General features: G+C 43.4%; 1 protein-coding gene across 1 annotated transcript in view; it reads left to right on the top strand.

Annotated features, from left to right (window-relative positions):
* The first annotated feature begins 268 nt into the window (after positions 1–268).
* Positions 269–23,147, top strand: part of LOC105912169 (neurexophilin-2) — a 33,753-nt gene continuing 10,874 nt past the window's right edge. The window contains exon 1 of the mRNA XM_031567540.1: positions 269–1,407. Coding sequence (XP_031423400.1) covers positions 1,354–1,407 — 54 coding nt within the window. The 5' untranslated portion in view covers positions 269–1,353. The remainder of the gene's footprint in view (positions 1,408–23,147) is intronic.

The raw sequence follows: 23,147 nt of genomic DNA, 5'->3' as shown, positions 1-23,147 counted from the left end.
AATGCTTTCAATGCTTATCAAATTAGGAGTTGCATTTAATGTTGGCACCACTTCGGGCTAGGCGCTCCCACACAGCATGTGCTTTTCACCTCTCTAACAGAAATAGCTTCATGCAGAAAGTATCTGACAAATGTGTTGCTTAAAAAGTCTGTATGCAATTCATGACTCCTCTGTGCATCCCATACATTGTCCCTGGACACGATGTTGATCTGTTTTAGGTGCACTGGAAATGTTAGAAAAAGATTAGAAGAGTAAGGGTGCTCGAACTGTCAGGAAATGGCACATGACAAATATTCGCTAGGTATTTTAAAGGTGTAAACTGTACAACAGAGACTTCAAATGGATGTCATGTATGGGACTGAGTGTTTGATTCTGAAAGAAAACAGCTGTCTGCTTTCAGTAATACATTTTTTCTGATTTAAATGTTGGTAATGTTTAGCGTGAAACTCCTCGTGGGCAAAAAAATCTCTTTTAAAAATCCATTGATGAGACATCTATTTGCATCGATACGCCTACCAGTGGGTATTCAACGTCTTTAGTGTCGTTGATCTCTTGATGGGGGAAACAAAGAGTATCAAACGCAACATTTTGCACTTTAAATTGTGAGAATTTACTTTTTTAATATGCATAAGGAAAGTCTCAATGAAAGTAGCCTACCTCCATAACGTCATACTCATATAGAACTGTATGGGCCACACAGTGCATTACCAATAGGAAATACTTACTGCATAACCCGTAACACGGTCGATCGCAAGGCTTACCCTTTCCAGGAGCACTTCAGGAATCATACCATGTAGAAAAGAGAGGTATGAGTGCGCGCGCTCTTACGAAGAGAAGCGCGGGAAGTCACCAACGCGTGTGAGGGTGAAGTGGGAATGGGAAGGGAGAAGTCACAGACCTGTTGGTATTCGAATCGATAACCTCCTTTCGAGAGCTAACAGAGTAAGAGAGAAGGGAGGGCAAGGGATACTGAGCGCGTTTGTGTGGCTGGATACAGAGAGAGAGAGAGGGAGGGAGAGAGAGAGGGAGAGATTCGGCAAGAACAGTTTCTTTTAAAGCACCTACCAGTGGCTGTTAGGAAGGCAGTAGATTCACTGCTCTATCCTCGTAAACTTCGCACCTCTTGCTCTTGCGCAAAGCATGGATGTGTATCACATTATTAAAAGGGACTACATAAGCTGAATGACTATTGAATAGTCGACACTGACCCAGTGTGCCACGGACTGAGATACAAGTTTATACTTTACACCTCTTCTGCAGCTATCTGGGATTGTTTTTGATCCTTAATTTTTGTCTGTATATGTTCAGCCAAGGGGACTAGTAATTTCAGGGAGGTCCGCCAAGGAAGGAGCGATGAAGGTGCGCTGCTGGACCTTTGTGATCCTTACCCAATGGATTCTGCAAAAGGTGAGTTGTTAACACGCTTCTCTGCTTGGGCAGAAGTTATCACAATGCGCCTGATACGTGAATGCTTGACTGTGTGTACAGAAATACCATAATAACAATCCAAGTCCCTTCTGAGGGCTGAAGATAGACACGTGCGAACGGCCGAAAAGGGCAGGAAGCCGTGGACTTGGAGTTTTGTCAGTATTTTTTTTACAGTGACATTTAAGTTAGCAGATCAAAACCTGTCTGTTAAACTCCTTCGGGAAAACAGATTGCATGCCTGAAATATTTTAGCTAATAGAAAGAGGTTACATTTGCTGTCAGTCCTTTCCACTCCGGCACTATGCGCACGAATTCAGCACTCCTATCCGTGCTCTAATCAACACTGCTATCATTTAATCTGTTTAGGCTTGCAGCCACTTCTGTTCATTTTCTTCAGAAGTTGAGCAGAAACTTGCTTAAGGGACATTGTATCTCCACATCGTTATTTAAATAGACAGCCTAAACGTGCGCCCCCGCCCTCCCTATATGTGCGTAAATGTGTTTGTTTGTGTGTAACTTTGAGTGAATATATATGAATGTAAATGTATGTTCATTTTTGGGTATAATTTACATTATGTATGGATAATGCAGCAGAGAGCTTTGATTTATGCAGCGCATCTTTTCAGGTGAAATTAGTTGTCATGAATTCTGGATGTTCTCTGATGCAAAATAGCGTAACTCTGGAGATCGTTTCGTTGTTATGTGCAACTATTGACCCTGACAACCAGACAGAAACATGTTCATTCCATTTGACATACCTAGACACAGTGGCACCACATAGTCTACACTCAGCTACTCAAACATACAGATTAATGTAGCTGTAAGTGGTTTAAAATCCATCCCATAACAAATCAGATCATATATTATCAATCAAGAATAAACAAAAACACTCAATAGAGTCAACAGTAACACCAATATATCAGCATAAATAAAAGGAATTATGATCTAATGTCAGCTTTTCCTATCACAATCTAAGTTGCAAGATATGAGTAAACCTGATTCTGTCTTTGCTAATGTGCTGTTGCCCTGAGATGGAAGAAGCTGAACCTACTTTTAACATTTGAATAGGCACCTCTTTGTTGTAACAGAACCGTTTTGATTGTGATGGTAATCTTACATCATATTTCTTCTCGTGTGTTAAAAATAACTGGTGTCACCATTCAGTGACTGTGAGAACATTGTATCACCACATCAAATGCGTTTGTAAATATGGCATTACTTTGTGGGTGCTGCCGAAAATTAACCCAAAAGTGACCGTCTTAGAGAGCTGCCTTTACAGTTTTTCCCGATTGCTGAGGCACATTTTCTAAAACAATTCACCATTTTCTCAAAACTACACACACATTCTCAAAGCAACTCATACCGGTACAACCATCTTACTCCCAGATCAAAATCAAACTTTAACAGACAACACACACAAGTAGTCAAACACACACTCTACATGACTCTCTTACACACTTGAGGGATTATTTTAAAACATATATTTTTTCCCCAGAAATTGGTATTTCAGGGCTATACACATTATTTAGGCATACAGAGTATCTTTACAGGAACATACTGTCAAGAGACATTCAAAACAATAGTAAAAACGATGAGGAGTGCACACATTTTCTAATTAAGGTTCCTTCCTGACTAACAGGGAGTTTTTCCTTGCCCCTGCTGCCATTGGGCTTGCACTAAGGGGGTCCAGGCTCTGGGCTCTGTAAAGCGCCTTGAGACAATTGTATTGTTACGGCGCTATATAAATAAAATTGAATTTAATTGAATTGAATTAATGTTTTGTCTCTAGTGTACAAATACATTGATTGACATATCTAGTTGAAAAGATAGTATAAATCTATAAATGAAACTATTCAGCGTTATTCTCTATACTCAATACTACTCTCTGGTCTGCATCAGAATCACGAGATGGAACTCCTCTCTGATTCAGACTGATTCAGAAAAACAAGGTGTTTGCCCTTGACAAATACCAAGGGAAATATGCCCTGGTGTGCGTAATCTACGACAAGAGCATATCCTGAAATTTACTGAGTAATGGGGAATATGTGTGAAAAAAAAGATTTGTGAACTTGGGATGGTCACTGAACCAGGTGTGAAACAAAGCGGTCTGATGAAAACTAACATTATTCCAAATGATAACATACTGGGAGTGCTGCTGCTGCCCTGGTGTGAGTTTTTACACCTTTGCATCACTGGTAATGACTATATTGACCACTGAATAGCAGTTTCTTGCTCATTAACAGAAGTAGTGTCTGCCTACCCCCAGAAGGTGTCTGCCTTTCAGTTCTACCGAAACAAAAACGGTACAACAATAATTCAGCAGTTACTGATGTCACCCATTACAGAACTATGGAACTGAAAAGAAAACACAATGACAAGGTCCAAGTGTATTTACAGTCCTTACATGCACTACAACTTTACAGTATAATACATGTTGCAGCAATGCAAATTACATTGAAAATGGATGCAGTTGTGAAATGGCTCACTGTAAGTTTGGCTACACTCATTCTCCAGCTCCATTATAGTCAGCCCATGTATGAGCACATAATGAATGATGATGAAACCATTTTTCTTTGACTCTTCCTCGTTCTCGTTCTCATACTCATCCTCGTTGGGCTTGTCCTCCTCCGCCTCCCCTGTGGTGTCTTGCAATTTCTACATTGTAGGATCCATTGCTCCAAAACATATCGTCCAATGTTCCTTTTTTTTATTGATTATGCAATTCTGATTGATGTGTTAATAATTTTCCACCACAAAAATGGTGTGCTCCTTGAGTTCAGATGGTGATGCCTTGAGTTTATTGTATTGATTGCAGGTGTTTACTGAATGGGCATAAAGTTTACACATTGAAAAATGTGTGAATAGTGTTTTGAGAAAAGTGCATGTGTTCTGAGAACTGAAGCAAAGCTATGGTACTGTGAGAGAGATCCATTATTTGTAACAATGTATAGAAAGAGTATATGTGATTTGAATCTTTGTGATTTATTTCATGATTGCCCTGGTGGCCCTGAGTATCAGTCAGGAGCTCTTTACACAGTGCCAGTATGAAGAAAGAGCAGGGCATTCTATCACAGTGGAGGTCATTCAATCCATGAATTTAGGTTGATTTAAGACAGTTAGTGTGAGGCAATTATTAATATGTTTAGCAGTATGCATGACATTAGAAATATGTTCTGATGTTTGTGCCACACATTTTTTTTCCGTAGTCTTCATTTTTTCTGTGACAGAAATGATAGTCCCTTAAAATTGGAGGTAAAACTGTGGTCTGTTGTGTCGTCCGTTACTATTTCATAATCATATTTGTTATGAACGTTCATTATCTACCTATCTATCTACCTATCTATCTATCTATCTATCTATCTATCTATCTATCTATCTATCTATCTATCTGTCTATCTATCTGTCCTTCTATCTATCTATCTATCTATCTATCTATCTATCTATCTATCTACATAATCGCTCTGAGTGTGTATGTGTGTGAGTGTGTTTGTGTGTGTGCACGTGTGTTTGTGTGTGTGTTTGAGTGATTACGTGCATCAGGCATGCTTTCTCATTGGAAGCATGTAGCTTAAAGTAGTGGATTCCTGCAGACAGTGTCGTTAGGCCGTTTGACACAACTCTGACCCAAAATCTGAGCAAAAAGGCATTTTTAATTCTCAAACCGAGTAGTAGCTTAATCCATTACATGGTCATACCAGTTGCAATCACATTATGCAGCTGTTACTTGTCTATGAACAATACTTACTGGGGTTATTGTTGTCTTTCCTGCCGTTGACAACCATGAAAGCCACACAACGTGATACACTGCAATGGGATTTAGTCCATGGTCATGGGGTAAATTCATTCTTATTTTTTGTAGTATGGTAGGCAAAGCACATCCGTTGATTCCTTCCAACACTGCACCTGTATTGTTCAGCCGCCTGGAATTTTAAATTACAGTAATATAACAGTCAGAATGGGATGTGGGATTAAGAATTCCGTTTACAGCAACCTGTGCTATATTGGGAATAAAAATGTATTTTATGGATTGTCTCTTTTTTTGCATGTATGTATTTATGAACTGATGAAATTCTATGAATATGGGATGCAAGTTACACCTGTCAATGCTTTTCATGGCTTCAATAATCAACTTTAATATATAAATCAATATGCCCTCATCATATTTGTGATTATAATTACCCATGATATTGCATAATAGTTTTAGATTTTTCATATTGCATGTGTTAATGCAGGCAAAGCTCTTGCTTCTCTGAAAATGATCATTGATCAAATGATATGCTGTGTTGTGTCCAATCCCTGTGGTATGGTGTATGTACAACATCATGACACAAACAGGGCGTTGACTCTTGTTCAAAGTACAAGCCCCCCTCCCACCCTTTAGTTGGCATTTTTGCTGTCATGGACCCTTCCAGTCCGTCCCCCTCCCACCCGGGGTCAAAGTGTAAAGAAGAGAACCTCTGTGCTCCTGTGATCATCGCTGATGGGAGCATCAGACACCGGCGCTCAGCCCCTGGCCCAACCCAGCCGAGAGCTGGGGAGGTGTCTGTCTGAACAGATGGCTCTCTCTCGTTTTTAAAAGTGAAGTAGACCAGGCCTCCCCAGGCAAGCAAGATGGGCTCCTCATCATACCCCCACCAGGGGGCCCGCACTGCTGAACGGCTGCCCGTCGACAGCTGCTCCGCAGCCCTGGCGAGAACCGAGCCGGCCCACTCTGTAGTCAGGCCAGCCAGGCAGGGGAGAGGTGCCACCAGGGTAACTCAGGCACACAGAACCACAAACAAACACACACACACACACACACACACAAACACACACACACACACACACACACACACACACACACATACATAAACACACACACACTCATATATGCACACGCACACACACACACACACACACACACTCATATATGCACACGCACGCACACACACACACACTCATACATGCACACAGAAATACACTTCCATACACACACACACGCATAGAAGCACACACACAGAACTACATACACTCACTCACAGACACACACACACACACATACAGACACTGACACATATAGAGACACAAGTTCAGATAATGGCTTATATTTACACACATACAGTACGTGCACACATTTCACACACACAGACCCACTACAACTGCTCATGCCTATGTACACACAAACTCACATGACACACACACACATAATACATCCTGAAATAGCCCAGGTCTGGATAGATGGGGCGTAGCACACAGCCCGGTGTAGCATTTCAATCCCATCCACAGGACAAGCTCCTTTCACTGCAGTTTGTGCGGCGCGGCACTGAAATGGATGAGATTATCACAATGGCATTGTGTATTACTTACCCACTCCCGGCATCAGTCCTCGTGGAAAATCACACCTCGGTGGAGAAGAGAGCGAGAGAGAAAAAATGATAATAGATTGTAATGTCTAAAAAGGCATCAATTTGAAAATATTCCAGGCGATGCGCTCGTCCCACGCAATCAGCAGCGTGAGAGACACAGCCATGCACATTGTTGGGCAAGGAGTACCATGGATACGAATAAGCTTACTGAAGCATATTTATTACCAAGACACACATGCAAGACAATAAAATGAGGAAATGCTCTGTTTGGATCCTCACGTTTTTCAAAGTATGAGGGGCGTGTTCGATAGATGTCTTATTTCTTGACGTGCAATTACTCTTCAAGCGTTACAGCTGTGATGGTAGAAAATAAAAAAGTTGACAAAGCTAATAAAGAGACGTTATGCTTTATCATGCTGCCGTAAAAATCACTCTTCTCTAACTCCTACTCGACAGTCTCCAATCAACCAGGCATTGCAGAAATACCCAAAGGTGTCAGGCGGGCGTGATGGAGACCTGGTGTGTTTTACGTAAAAAGGACCAGATTGCGGCCTGTCTTTTCCATTGAGTGGGAAATGTCTGAGCCTTGCCGCTGCTCTGCATGTCTTAATAAAGCCGCTGGGAGTGGTGGAAGTGGTCAGCCCTACTTTAGATTGCGGTGGTGCTCCAGTTTGAGAAGTCCCTTGTCATCAGCAAGATGTGAGCAGCGCATCAATGTGTGCTCCCAGTCTGCTGCTCAGAGATGCATGTTGAAATAGACCACATCTGGTGGGATTGGCTGTTCCTGATATGCTGTGTAAATGTGTGTGTGTGTGTGTGTGTGTGTGTGTGTGTGTTTGTTTATGTGTGTGTGCATTTGTTTCCACAAACATTGGCATGCTTTCCCACAGAGATGAGTTATTGCTCCTCTGTGGAGAATCTCACTATAAAAAAGGCTTAATGTATGATTTAGAGTGCCATTAACACAGTTAAGTCCTCCTGAAAGAAACTATAGTCATTCCTACACTGACCTTTTAATGTCAGAGACTGTATGTGAGTGTTTACAGACATGTGTATGTGTGTGTCTGTCTGCGTGTGTGTGTGTGTGTGTGTGTGTGTGTGTCTGTCTGTGTGTGTGTGTGTGTGTGTGTGTCTGTCTGCGTGTGTGTGTGTGTGTCTGTGTCTGTCTGCGTGTGTGTGTGTGTCTGTCTGCGTGTGTGTCTGTGTGCGTGTGTCTGTCTGTGTGTGTGTGTCTGTCTGCGTGTGTGCCTGGGTGATCTTGTGTGATCATGTACCTGCTCATGTGATTGAGTGTGCTTGTGTGGATGTCCGGGTTAGTCCATGTACAGTACATTTCCTAAGTTATTAGACAGCCTTGAGTTTTTACAATGTTGTGCGTGATTAATAGTGACACACCTGGGGGAGATATATGAACTGGGATTTTGTGCATGTAATGAAATATTAAAGTGTAATCTGAGAGACACCAAATATCGTAACTCACCAGGCAGACAGTGGTGACCGCTCAGGGCCAGGCCAACATGGGCGACCACTGCAGATGGGATTGAGCTGTAGGGATTAGTTTTGATCATTTTTTAATATCCCCACCGAAGCTTGTAATACATTAATTCAGACACGCATTGAATTTATTGAAGATGGGTTGAAAAAAAAAAACACACAGAAGCCCTCAGATAAAGTAATGACCCCATGTAAGCAATTCGAGCATTACCTTTAAAAAAATATATATATAACCACAAGTGAAAAAATGAAAATCGAAAATCCTAGCCAGACATACAAGATTCCCTGCACTTTTATTAAAAAATGTAATATCAATGCTATTGTAGGTTTGTGAAAAAAAAATCAAATCATAATATGAGGAAGGAGGGTGGAAAAATGGAACAGCACAGATGTATCGGTATTGTGTCATTTAAAATGAAAATCCTAATGCCTGATTTGTCTTCATAAGAGGTTGCTGTGTTTTTGTGTGTGTGTGTGTGTATTGGTACTGGCTGTGTTTGTGTGTGGCCTTGCATGTTCTCTTCAGCAGTGTTAACACACTGTTGAAGGCACTGCTTTGACTCCAACGAAAACCTCTCACAGGACCTCTTCCTCATCCTCCTCCTCTTCCTCTCTATTCTCTCTCCATTCCACATCCTTGTTCGCTCTCCTCCTCCTTCTTTTCCTCTCTTCCTCTTCCTCCTGCCCTCCCTAGCACACTTTGATGCCAGTCGCTTCTACAGGCCTTGCTGGTGTGCCTGATTAAAATTTAGCCCTTGCCGGAATAATATATGTGAGACGAATTCCATATCTCGGAAGCTGCTCTCTACTGGTACCCGAGTTGGGGGCTTGTGTGTGTGTGTGTGTATGTTTGTGTGTCTGTGTGTGTACACAATGTTATGTTGGTGCGGCATGTGTGTGTGCGCACAAAATCTTTTTGAATGTGTATTAATGGCGGTTTGTGAATGTATGTTTGAGTTTGTATGTGTATTTGTATGTGTAACCCTGCGTTTGTACACAAGTGTGCCTGAGTGTTTTTTTTTTCTGTTTCGTTGGCTCCAGTGGCCATGTTGAGAGCCTCTGCAGATGTCGTTGGAACCGAGAAGGCAGCTCTGACTGTTGAATAATATACACTCTCAGCTTGGGTTTTAGCTAATTAGCTTGAGGAAGACAGTTTGTGTGTGTATGTGTGTGTGTGTGAGAAAGCAAGAGAGAGTGTGTGTGTGTGTGTGTGTGTGTGTGTGTGTGTGTTTGTACAGAGGGGGGAGCTGTTTGGAGGCCCAGGCCTTTAACTTGATCCAAGTTAGCAGAGAGGAGGTTGCTGGGGTGGGGGTGTGGGTGGGGGTGGCGGCGCGGAGTGTCGAGAGCACACAGATTTGGAGAGAAAGAGAGGGAGCGAGAGAGGGAGGGAGGGCTCTCGTCGAACAGAAGGCCCATCTCTCATCCTTCATCATGACACATCTCCAGCGCATCCCTCACACCCCTCTGCACTTTGTCCGAGAAAACGGATTAGAATACCCTAGGGTAATCTCAATGTCTGGAACTCATCTTTCGCTCTCACACTCTCTGTTTTACACAGCCAAACTGCCTGGTCTTTACACAGCCTGTGTTGTTGTTGTTGTTGGTGTTGTTGCTGCTACGACATGTGTGGATGGAGTGGTGGTGCCCTTTTCTGAAGTAGCTTGACCCGACCGGGCGACAGGATTAGCAGCGCAGAGCTGTCGTGTCCAAGACAATAATTCTACAGCGGAGCCAGCAAGTCAATCTCGCCCTGGCTGCTAGCATGGAATTTAATGTTCAGCCAAGCATGTGTCCAGAGACAGCTTCCAGTGGGAGGCCTGGGAATTGATGGGCATTGTTTCAGAGGCTGTTCAGCTGGAGTGGCTTGCCAGATGTTGTGTCAAAACTGAGCTTGTATGTAGAGGGTTTATACTCAAAGGATATGATGTACATACTGTTGCCATAGTTTTATTGTGCTGTAAACATGGCCTCAGCTTTCCACAAATTGCCACAGATCAAATGCAACATGGGATGTATTGGTTTTGGGACATGTTTTTTTGGTCTTTATCTTTAGTTAAAACTATATATCCAAATGGGAATAATTGTTAGCACGTCGAAAAGGTGTGTGAAATCAGGTCTAAGTAAAACTGTAAGCGTGGTCCAGTATTTGACATACAGCAGTGAACTCAGTCACCGGCCTGCAGTGAAGGGCAGGGGTCTATCTGCTCTGGATTGCCTGTAGAGAAGACACAAATCACGCCACAGTCAACAGGACAGCGAGAGAGGGAAGGAGGAAGGGAGAGAGAGAGAGAGAGAGGTTAAAAAAATAGATGTGAGAGATTAACTGCCATGTTGCCTGTAAACCAAAATTACTAGAGAGAAAAACCATGTCTTTGTGATGGTCTAGTGTCACCTCCCACGCCCTTGACTTTAAGTACCTAGTCACGACAAGCCCTCCCTTTCCCAGTTACATTTGCACTCAGTGTTCTGTAGGTTTAGTGGAACCTCTTATTAACAAATGAAACAAATCGCAGTTCGCTAATCCAAAGGGATAATCTGCCCTACAAAATCATTTGTCATATGACATTCTGAAGAATGTTAATTATTACACTGTTGAAATTGTGTCCTCATTCCGTTCACAGGACACTGAACCTGATCAACACCCTGAGGGAATTTATTAAATGTGGTATTTCTGAATGAGCCAATTATCTCAATCAGGAAACATGGATGCCTAAGACTAGAATTCTGTATTTGATTATTTGGTTGCTGTCAATAGTGCAATGTGACATATAACATAATATAGAGCATGCAAAAATCACTGGCTAGTTTCTGTATACCTAGCTATTGAGTGAAAAAAGAGGCTACAAATATCTAGTCTGGTGTTATTTCATGTGTTTGGCCAGTAAAACACACTTGTAATGCCAATTAATGGATGTAATATTCAAGGTTTATATCCAGATTTGTCAGTGTGTGTGTGTGTGTGTGTGTGTGTGTGTGTGTGTGTGTGTGTGTGTGTGTGTGTGTGTGTGTTTGTGTGGAAGGCCAGTCTATGCAATAATTCTTCTGTAGTAATCCATTGAGAAAACAATCAGGATTGTATTGAACGCATCAACACGTCTGTTAGATAGGCACTGTTGAGCGATCAAGGAGTCATCTTACTTTGAATGTGCCAGGACAAGCATTATAAGAGTGCTAAGATATTTATATTAAACACCACATTCCCCTTACTTCCACTGACTGTTTTTGTACAATATGGCATTCTGCCAGGGCTAATGGAGCAAAATTGGACAGACCCCATCCAGAGCTTTACACCTCAGAGTATCACCATGTGCATCACAGCCTGGAGGAGTTGTGCCGTGTTTGTCTGGATGTCTTGTTTACCACACAAAGATGACGCAGAGAGAGCATGATCATTTGTAATGTGTGTGATGTAGTGATACAGGCTAGTCAGTGGGCTGTCTGTGATGTGTGAACAGGGACAGGGGTTCTATGTGGGTCCAACACTCCTTGTTCAAAGGATACTGATACAACGGACCAGAAGAAGCACATTAATGATGATCATAACACATTCCACACATAGTTAAAAGAGCACTGATGGACTGAGGATTGCTTAATTAAATGGTTTTTGCTATCTCTAAAACCCCATCTCAGTGGCTAAAATAATGACATTTAGGTCAAAATCTTGAGAGCTTAAATTATTAATTAAGACCTTTGTCAGGTTTTTAATGGCACACACAACACACTGAAACACACACGTGCATATATGGAGGCGACACAGGACACACACACACACACGCAGGTAGGCCTGAGGTCGCGGTGAATTTATTTTCTGCTTTTTCCCATCCTGGAGCGTCCTTCCTCAAGGACCCCCCAGAAGCAGTGGGCAGCTTGTAGCGCCCAGGGACCAAGTGAACTGAACTGTCCATCTTTGGTCAGGGATGGACATGTGTTCTGTTATTTTGCATGGTTTTTTCTGTTGGGGTCCTTAGTGGAGGAAACCCCTTGTGAACTGGGGAAAACATGCAAACTCCACACAGAAAGGCCCAGGAGATAGCCCACCTGAGCACTGTGCACTCTGGGGAGGACCTGCCCCCCAGAGCCAACAGCGCCCCATGCGGGAATCGAACCCATGACCTTCTTGCTGTGAGGCGGCAGTGCAAGCAGTGTAAGCAACTGCTAAGTTTACTTCTGCAAAGGAGAGGAGGTAGCGATGTACAAATGTAGTAATACATTGCTTCTCAATTTCCTAAGGGTGGGTAGTATGAAATAATTTTGCTTGCTAGCCGACAGCTAGTCAGGCTTACATATACTTTGTGCCATTATTATTTTTGTATATTCTCTAGGATTAGTGCATATTTTTTTCCGTGTATGACTGTCACATAATTAAGATGTGATTGCAGAATCCTAGCAATTAAGGCCATAGTTCACAGCATGCATAGTGCACCTTTAATGAGAGCCACTGAAAAAGAGAAAGGATCACAGGCTTCATACATCACATGCCCATGTCTTTGATTGACTTCTCAAATGTTGTCATTTTTGTCTCTAATGATTGTGAATGCGGTCAAAAGCCCTAATTAGACTAGCACAGCAGAGATATTATGCAGCCGAACAACCCCACCCCACACCAAAACAAAATAACCATCCCATCCACCCCGCATCTTTAAATGAACCAGGATGACAGACGCACTGGCTCTAAAGTGACATGGCTGTATGTACGGTGACTCGCTCGTGCCAGGGGCAGCCTTGGAGTGGCTGCATGGAAATCTCCCCCAGTGCCAGGGGGGAGCACTGAAAGTGCTACACTAATTAGCCAAGGTCCGCGGGGTCTGGGGGAGTAGAGGAGAGAGCGAAAGAGAGAGGGAGAAGGAGAGAAAGAAAGAGAGCGAGGCCGCAAACAAATGAGTAAACAAAGTGGTTGCGGGGTATAATGGAATAAGCGGAGAACATTGACAGGATTAAAGTGGCTGAGGGTTAAATCTTCCCCTGAGAGAGGAAGGATAATGAGCGCTGATGATTTTAAAAGCTCCCCGTCTTTTCACGCCGGGACTGCCACACAGGCAAATTATGCAAGGCAGGAGAAAACAGCTTTCACTCGGAGGAACGAGTGAGAGAAAGAAGGAGAGAACGGTGAGGCAGCCGTCCCAGCGCACACGTAGCGCACACGTCGGCCACAGTGGAGCAAGGTGACAAGGGAGCTGTCACTTCCACACACACACACACACACACACACACACAGACACCAGACACACACAGTCACTCCCGAGCTGTGAATTCAGCTGTGCTTCATCAGATGCTCGCTGAAGAGGGTTGGAGATGCTGGTGATGAGTTTGGGAAGGAGCATGTCACAGCTGCGGAGGAGTGGAGGAACTTCCTCTGGGCACTGTAGCATTCTTTGCAAATAAAGATGTATGAAAACTGAACAGATTAGAGCTTGACTTACTAGCACATCCCTTCTTACTGTGACCACACCTGCCTTGGCTTTGTCTTCTCAGTCCTGGGCAGACCCTGATAGCTGCCAGGGCAGATATATAAAATATATTTCTCTTTAGAAAAGGGGTTATGAAAAATGTAAAGACAACACTCAATTTCAGGGCAGGTGCAGAGGGCTGTGGAGGACGAAAGATGGAGGGATGGAGAGAGAGAAAGGAGTGACAAAAAATAATAATCTGAGATGAAATTAAAAACATCCAAGGAATGAAATAAAGATGAGTGGTATGTGGAGCTCCACCGTCTGAATATAAAAGACAGAAGTATGAAATATATATATAGAGAGGGAGCCAGAGACGAACAGAATGCTAAGCTAGGTCTACCTGCAACGCAGAGGCTTCTTTCTGCTTGTTCATTATTGTGGCATATTGTGCAGGATCAAGCCTTGAGATGTCATGAAAGAAAAAATAAAACCTCAACCTTTTCCTCTGACTCTCCTAGGCTAGGGCAGGAGGGATGGGAAAAGACTGTCACCCATATTTTAATAAAACAGAATGTTATTTTTCTCTCCTGTAATGCATTTGTTATTGCAGCTCTGGCTGTGAGAGGTATCGATTATGAGATCTATTCTCCATTGCTTCTGTAGTAGAGAGAGGGATAGAGGGAGGTAAAGAGAGAGAGGGAGAGGGAGAGATCTGGGAAGAAAAGAGCAGGTGATGGATGTCAGCATGGCAAACCAAAGGGTTAGTTTCGGTCCTTCATGAGAAATGAAAGGTTGACAGAATGCGCAGCGCACAATGCAATCAACAGCACTTAATCATTTACTTCACCGAATATCCTCAGGAATGCTTCATAACCCCTCTCATATAACATTTCCCCCTGTAACTACTCTGCGACTTCATGCCGTGGAGGTTCTCTGAACCTGTTTTTCTCAACCTGAGCTATCCCTAGTCAAAATCTCACCACAAATTATTAAGATTTTAATATTTGTCTGGCTTCCACCAGTTTTCCATTTTGTTCCTTGTCTTTCAAAAAGAAACCCTGGGCCTCTGTAATGGCGTCTTACAGTTGGAGTTGGAAAAAAAAAATATCACACATATCTTGATCTGTCTTTGAGGACCCAGTTTCAATAGAAAGGGCCTATTTTGGGCAGTGGCATGTAACTAAAAAGAGGTAGAGTAATGATGGGACCTCACACTCGGTCCTGAAGGTCACTGGTCTCCAGGGATGCATCGCAGGGTATGTGCTTCAGTTGGGCCGGGAAGCTGAGCTGCCAGAATGAATGTCTTGTTTGTCTTTGACTTTGCCCCAGAATTCATCACTCCCCTCTTCAACCCCCCCCCCCCCCCCCCAACACCCCCTGGCAGACGAGCTGGAGGCCCAGGGGATGAAAAGTGAGCTCTTCGAAGCTCTCCACCAGAAAACCTCCTCACACCCTTATCTCCTGTCACCGTCTCGTGCTGCCTCACACCTTTTCTGTCTCCAAACATGTCACTTCAGCGTACGATAAGACAGGCTGTAAACATATGCTAAGTGTGCTAATGTGTGCAGGTATATCTCTCATGTGGGCGAGTGACGGATAATACAGTGAGAGGCAGAGAGAGAGACGTTACTGTAAGAAACGACAGAGAAGGAGTGAGAGACAGAAAGTGAGAGTGAAGTAGCTGGCTGCCTCCCATCATTAACTTGTGATCTAATTAAGAGGCGTGTCACTGCAGGACCGTGAGGAATGTGTCAGGGCGAGGAGAGGCGCTGTCCTGCGCCACTGACCTGCCCCCGCCTCACTGTCTCACAGCTTGTTAGCGATGACAGATATGCCTCATCCCACTTCCCCTCCCCTCTCCTCCCCTCCCCCCGCCTCTCCACCATCCATCTGGCCCACCAGCAGAGCTGGCATCCGCCCAAATCATGTGCCCACATTTGCCTATATATCTGTGTGTACATGCACAGCAGGTAAAGGTGGGTATCTGTTGGTGTGTTTGAGGAGGTAGCAGTGTGTGATACATGTGCATGGAAGCATGTATGTGTGTGTATGTGTGTGTGTCTGTGTGGGGTGGGGGGCTGGGGTGGGTGAGTGTGTGTGTGTTTGCAGGTATGAGTGAGTTATTCAAGATGTTATGTTGTTCACTGTCAGATTAGGGAGGGCTTATTGTAAGCTTTAAAGGAAAACATGCACTGGTACAGAGCACAAGTTGTCAGCTTTATGTAGTTTCTTTCCTCTCCTTGTACTTTTTATATGTATGTATTGTAATGATTTCCACCACAACACGCACTTGTGGAGACCAAAAATCTGCATGTAAGACATATTGGTTTACATCCAAAGGACTTTCATTCGAATCAGCTATGATGTCCTTCTAAACTTAAAAAAAATCCAAAATGTAGTTCTTTTTAACATGCACCATGGTGGTATTTGATGCATGATATATTGGTCTGGAAGCTTTTAGCAGAGCCTCGTTGTTGGTCAACCTGAATTAATTAGCTATGCTTGTCCTTTGGAAGGTCGATGCATAAACATCATATTTCATTAGCTTGGCTTACATTTCCGTGACGCAAAAAATAAAGAAAGAAAAAAGAGTGATTGCAGTAAACGTCATCCAAGCCGTATCATGACAATAAGAAAAATGATTGTGGACATCGATACCCATCTGCTGTCTCTTTGTTTATCTTGCCTGGACATGTTATTTTGAGAAGAGTGAAATATAGTGGACAGTAATGCCTTTTGGCTTTGCGGTTTATTATGCTGGATATTTACTGAGGCCATTATGGGCGACCATGTTGCCCACGGCAACAGAAGTAGTGTCACATTCTGTGATTGAACTAAAAAGGGGATTTTACCGGTCAAATGTCTTCGTTTTTACACATCTCATAAGGTTTTATCCATCTAACATCAAAGCAAGGAGTGAAAAGGGCATAAATGTGTGTGTGTGTGTGTGTGTGTGTGTGTGTGTGTGTGTGTGTGTGTGTGTGTGTGCATCTGTGTGTGTGTGCATGTGTATTGATGCCTCTGTGTCTACATGTCTTCAAATGGATATTTGTGTGTGTGTGTGTGTGTGTGTGTGTGTGTGTGTGTGTGTGTGTGTGTGTGTGTGTGTGTGTGTGTGTGTGTGTGTGTGTGTGTGTGTGTGTGTGTGTGTGTGTGTGTCTGGTTTGTTTGCTGTTGCTTGTGTTTATCGAGCTGCCAGCTGCTGCAGCCGCACGTCAGGTCCCTGGCCTGCAGGTAAGATGACCTGAGTTGAGACAGAGCAACTGCTCCATCTAGCAGACACACACACACAAACACACACAGAGAGATAGAGAGAGAGAGAGAGAGAGAGAGAGAGAGAGAGAGAGAGAGGCATAGTCTAGCACATCCGTGAACTCCGTTTAATCACATAAACAGGCACAGGTCTACTGGTTCCTTGTACAATTACAGAGATGGTAAGGTGATCCATGGAGTGTTGGCAGAGGAAGAGATAGAGATGGAATGAAAGGAAACAATTATCCGAGCAGTGATGTTCCGAGCCTCTCATCTGGCCTCAAATCTGCTGTGATACTGCGTTCCGAGTGGGGAAGACTGATAGAAGCTGCTAAGCCTTGGGGGCCCTCCACTCTGTTCTGGCTGAGCTGGAGAGCTCACTCTGTTCTGGCTGGGCCCATCCTGCACCATTTCTCATGTCTACACATCGTGCTCTCCATGGGAGTCTTCCTTGCTCTCCACCCAGCTCCTTCACAGTCCTCTCGTCATCTCCTCTCTCCTCTGTCTTCTCCTCAAAAAGTTTGAACCTGACTACCTGCTTACTCTTACTCTCTCCTCCCAGAAGACATTCTCTTGCACCACCTTCTCATCCATCAGATCAGATGTCAGCACACACCTCTCCTCTAATTCACCTCACCTCACCTTCTAGGCACCACTCTCTCTCTCTCTCTCTCTCTCTCTGTCTCTCCATTCCTCCCCTCTCTCTCTCTCTCTCTCCATTCATCCACTCTCAAGTCCTACATATCTCTCTCTCAATTTCTCCTCTCTCTCTCCCCCCGTTCCTCCTCTCTCTCCATTCTTTTATCTTTCTCTCTCCATTCCTCCTCTCTCTCCATTTCTCCTCTCTCCTCTTTCTCTCCATTTCTCTACTCTCTCTTGCCATTCCTCCTCTTTTTCTTTTCCCATTCCTCTATATCTCTTTCCATTCCTCCACTCTCTCTCCATTACTCCTCTCTCTCTCCATTTCTCCACTCTCCTCTCTCTCGCCATTCCACCTCTTTTTTCTTTCTCCATTCCTCTCTCTCTCCATTCCTCTTCTCTTTCTCTTTCTCTCTCCATTCCTCTTCTCCTTCTCTCTCTCTCATTACTCTTGCTTGCCCTGGTAGTCCCTTGCTGCTCTGTCCTCCTCTCTTCTGCTTTTCTCCTGTCTTAACTCCTCTCACCTAGCATGACTACACACTGACTCCTTTTACTCTATTTACCTACTGTAAGTGTCTACCTGTTGCAGATCTGTTGTCTATCTATTATACCCCCCCCCCCCCTCTCTCTCTCTGCACACTCATCTCAGACGTTCTCTTTCTCTCGGTTGCATCCTTCCTGTGTTGACCTGCACTGCATTGATTACTATGGCTCCTGTGTGCAGTGCAGTATGTAGCCATGCTCCAGGAGACAGGGGAAAGGCATGGTCAGCACTCTGCTTTTGTTAGCAGATGGCGGATGTTCCAGAGCCCTGTAAGGGGTCTCTGTGCTTTGTCCTTGAACAGGGGTGATTTATCCAGATCAGCAAGGTATGGCTGCTAAAAGTAGCAGACTTCAATAAAAAAAACTACAGTAGAATCAAGCCCAGAGTAAATTCTGTAGAAGTTTTAGAGGCAGGGCCCGGGGTCACTTTGGTTGCACCCAATGTGATTAATGTGGTTTAAGTGTGTATTGATTCCATGTCAAATGAAGAAAATGTATTTTCAGTGTTTCGAGCTTCAAAGTCCTCACAGATTCTCGGTGCACCATTCCAGGTGTTTTTACAAGCACAGTGTGTGAGCGTTTTTTTATTTTTTATTGTCTGAGTGTGAGACAAAGATGGCTCCTCGCAGAAAGGCACAACCCCACGAATACAACGGCTATCAAGACTTTATGGAGCCGTCCAGGAACCTGGAGCTGCCAGCTTTCAGGAATTGTGGTATGGAGGTATGGCTTACGACCAGGAGAAATAGCGTGAGTCTCAAACGCGTGGCTAGGTCCAGGTCCAGGACCTGACTTTGGGTCTGACTTTCCACTGAAGCAGTGGTGAGTCAGACAGACTGTCGCACTTACAAAGCTGACTCACAGACCCACAGGGGTGGAATTGCTAATATGCCTTAAAACACTGCAAAACCATCTTGCCATCTTGCCTTGCAATTTGCAATGTCATCATTGTAGATGTTACTTTGGTGTGTTTTGTATTGTGTTATGTATGTAGTTATGATTCTGATAAGACATTTTTTTAAGCTTACATTTTGTTGTACTATTTTAAGATTATTTTACTTTTCTGGACAAACACTGGTTCAAATTAGATTTAAATACAATCTATGACTTGTTGAAATGTTATAGTTCATTCAAATGGCAACAATGGAATTGTATAGATGCGACATTTACAAAAAAAAAACATGCCCTCAACCCTTGGGAAAGTCTGTTGTGGACAAGGAGTGTGAAGTACTTACAGGCTGTGATATTTTAGTGTTTTTTAAGGCTGATTGGATAACCCACTAAAAGCCATAACCCTTCAGCGCATGTTTTTGGGAAACTAATTGATAAAGTGATTGGTTCCTCTCTGCCCCTTAGCCTTTTCAGTTTTCTCTAATCACCCACTTATAGCCCGGGCCTCCCTGATGCATCCGCCTAAAAGGTATCTAAAAGGAGAGATGGAGAGATGGAGAGAGAGAGTGCATGTGTTTAAGAGAGAGAGTGAGCAGGAAAGCACAGTTGCAGGTAAACAACACACTCTGACACATGTGCACGTCATCGAGCGCCATTGCTTCCCACTGCCCCAATTTTCTCCATCAGTGAAAAAGAAGCAGATACGGGGGCGTGGACAAAGCAAGGAGCTCTCCTCTACCACCTCCCTATCTTGAGCCTTGGGTTTCCAATGTCTGGCCTGATCACTTACATCCTGGCTGATGATCCTGACAATCTCACTCTCCATTTCTTTCTCGACAACCACCCCCCCCCCCCCCCCCTCCATTCCCCCTCCTCCTACTTGTTTTCATTACACGGGTAGGTCTCCACCCCCCACCCCCACCCCCTTGCAGCTCTATGTTTATTTGTACTTTTTTTTTATTTATTTCTGATATTGCCGCTTGTTTATTTCTCTTTTCTCTCTCTCCGAGCACTCTCAGGTTTTGCGCTTGATAAGTCGCGGGCAGCGTGTGCATCAATCACTGTCACTTAGCGTCATTCCTCCCGCTCTGGACAGGCAGGGCACGGCTTTCTTCTCTTTCCCCCTTAAATGCCATGAATTTTAAACCTCATCCCAATACATAAATCTCTTGTTGGTGCGGTGGGGTGGGGATGGGTGGGGGCGGTGGTGGTGTACTGAATGTGGTGGGGGGCACGGTTGTTGCATCGGCAATCTGAGTCAAATATATGTTTACACGTTTACAAATGAGAAATTCGCCGACACTACGTCAGTTCTTATTCTGCTGCTCTGGCAGGGTGCCCTGCCCAGCCTCCTGTGCGCAGAGTTCTGCAACACTTATTTAGATGAATGATTAAAGTTAAGGCAGAGCCAGGAGTCTCGCCACTCTTATTTAAAGAAGAATGGGAAAGCTGTCATCTTTTGATGCATTGCCTGCTGTCCTGCATGCAAAAGAGATGCCTTCCCTCTCCCCTCCCCCCTCACGATACACATACTCATAGTGACACAAACACACACACACACACACACACACACACGCACACTCACTTCGATACAGCCTACACACAGCCTACCCCCGCACACACACTTCCCTGAGTGATTGATCAGGGCAGACTGGCATCAGGGAGGAAAATGCAGTCCACCTGGTAGAGCGCGCCCGTCTGAGAGACACCAGACCGGGTGGAGCATGCGTGATGTATGGACCCCCAAGTTCCCTAAAAAAGTGAAGTTCAAACGCCTTTTTCAGCCCCCGAAGTGAATTCTCATTATACCCCTCTGTTTCCTGCAAGGACGTGTCACAAATACAGAATCGCGGAGGCCTGCGAATCGCCCAGAAAATGGGCCACATTTGGTGGCTGATCTCATAAGTAGGCTGCACGCCGATCAATGAGGCAGCGCTCTGAGCTACCTGCGTCCACCGTGGATGTTGAGAACGACTGTGACTAAATGAAAACCCTGAGTTCATTTATTACCGCGATGACAGTCGTTTCGGCCCGAGCGTCAGCCCATTTCATTTGACTTCAGAAAGCTAATAACCAGGTAAGGCACAGAAGCGTTGATGTAGTCCTGAGAGCAGTCGTTTTCACTAGGAACCATCCCACTGCAGACCATTCCACTGAAGTCTTTTACCATATTGTGTTACATTAAGACCTATCCCCGTAGAGACATTAGCCATGAAACAGGAAGTTTCAGCGAACAGTGTGGAGGATCCAGAATGGCCTTGAATTGCATTACATCTCCTTACACGGTTCATTTCACATTTGACTGGAGCAGTTGTAGTGTACTCTGAGTCCATCGGAGTATGTCCGATCTAAATGAATCAGGGGAGGGTTTCTCAAAGCCCTCTGAACACTACGTCATTCTTAACTTATACCTTAAGCTGTACCTTAATGTTTCGAGGATTTTCCCAGAATGCCCAAGAAAGTATACCTTCTGTAAGATACATTTTCGTAAGGTTGGTCTGGACCAGTCTTAAGTAGAGCCTACAAATGTTGTGTTAGTGTCTGGACGTACACACTGACTGTGATATAAGACCATGCATTGTGTTGCATTACATGTTGTGCTTCATTAAATAGCAAGAAAAAACATTTGTTTAAATGAATTAGCCGTTCATTTTTAATCCCTACAATCCCATACAAATCTATGAGTAATGTCTAGTTTACAGCCATCCTTATTTGGAATTTCTTTATTTTATTTTGACTTGCCTAGTATTTCTTGTTGATGTCCTTTCTAAGAATGATCACCTACGCTAAAATCTGAGTCATGCCCATCATACTCATCTCATGCATGCTCAAAACATGGATTCAGCCTCTTAAGGTATAAGTAGGAAGCTTTCTATTAGGAGAACTCTTAAGAGATGGTTTGTGAAGCGTACATAGAACAGTAAACCACTTTAGTTAAGGTAGACCTTTCAAGTCTTCAGCTAAGTAACATTGATATCAGGAAACCTTCCCTAGATGAAATGTGAGTACCTCGGTGATAATTTGATACATCATTCTTCTAGTGTTTTACCATAGTCAATGGGCTTACCATATCCAAATTCTTCCTCACACACTGATCCGAAAGCTTGCCCACCTGTACAGCACCTATACGTTGACTCATAATTTCATAAAATCTGTGTTTGCCAGTTATGCTCGGTTATGAAATCAAGTCAAACCCTCACAGTTACATGTTAGATATTCTGTACAAGCAAGGCTGTCCAGGAAAACTGAGTGCTAGTGGAAAAGTATGCTCAGTGCTCAGTATTTTTATTTTTATTCAGTATAAATCTATATATTTTTATTTAATTTATTATTTATTATGTATATTTGTATTCATTGCAGCCAGTGCTTATACAACCACTCCTCTTGGCTACTTCAGGAGATGATTGTGAGGTGTTTATACTTATTTAATGATTAGCATTGGTTTCATTGATTACTTCTCCTCTCCTCTGGAGGAATACTCACCTCTAGACAAAAGCTGTTGAACTAGTTCCAAGAGTTCTTGAAACCCCACACATATAGTTTCTCACAAGGCCCTCACTTTGTCTTAAAATGTAATCCCCCATGTCTTCCATAGCCTATGCCTTTGTGGCTGAATTACCCCTGTGCTAATTAAGAGGTGGTGAAACCTAGAGCTATCCAAACACAACAATTTATTGTTGGATTGCGATACTATTTTAGTTTTGCTTTTACTTTTTTAGTTACTATTTATTTTGCGATACTGTATTGATACTCTTGTATCGTGATTTAATTGTTTCCCTATTTGTGTATTCGTAGGGGGTTTCTGTAAACTGATAATATCAAAGCAGCACCTACTCAGCTGTTGTAAATTGCAGTAGCAACAAAATTACAGTCTCGTGTCTTTTGTCATATTAGTGATGTTTTTAATGGGATCTTTTAAAAGCTTAATTAAAATACATTTTAAATTACACATTCAATGATTTTCTGCAATATTATTGTGATACTTTTGTGATATTGTGATCATTTTGTGATATCGTATCATTAGATATCGTATCGTGACATGTATTGTATCATGAGGCAGGTTGTGATACTCAGCCCTACTGAAACCCAGTTATCTGATGTCTTTGTGCAGTGTGCACAACATTTGACATGCTATCTGGCTTAGTGGGCACTCAGAAGGTCATCA

The sequence above is a fragment of the Clupea harengus genome, chromosome 5, assembly GCF_900700415.2.
Source record: "Clupea harengus chromosome 5, Ch_v2.0.2, whole genome shotgun sequence".
Classification (NCBI taxonomy): Eukaryota; Metazoa; Chordata; class Actinopteri; order Clupeiformes; family Clupeidae; genus Clupea; species Clupea harengus.
The sequence above is the reverse complement of the archived record's forward strand: the minus strand, read 5'-3'. Positions and strand labels throughout refer to the sequence as shown.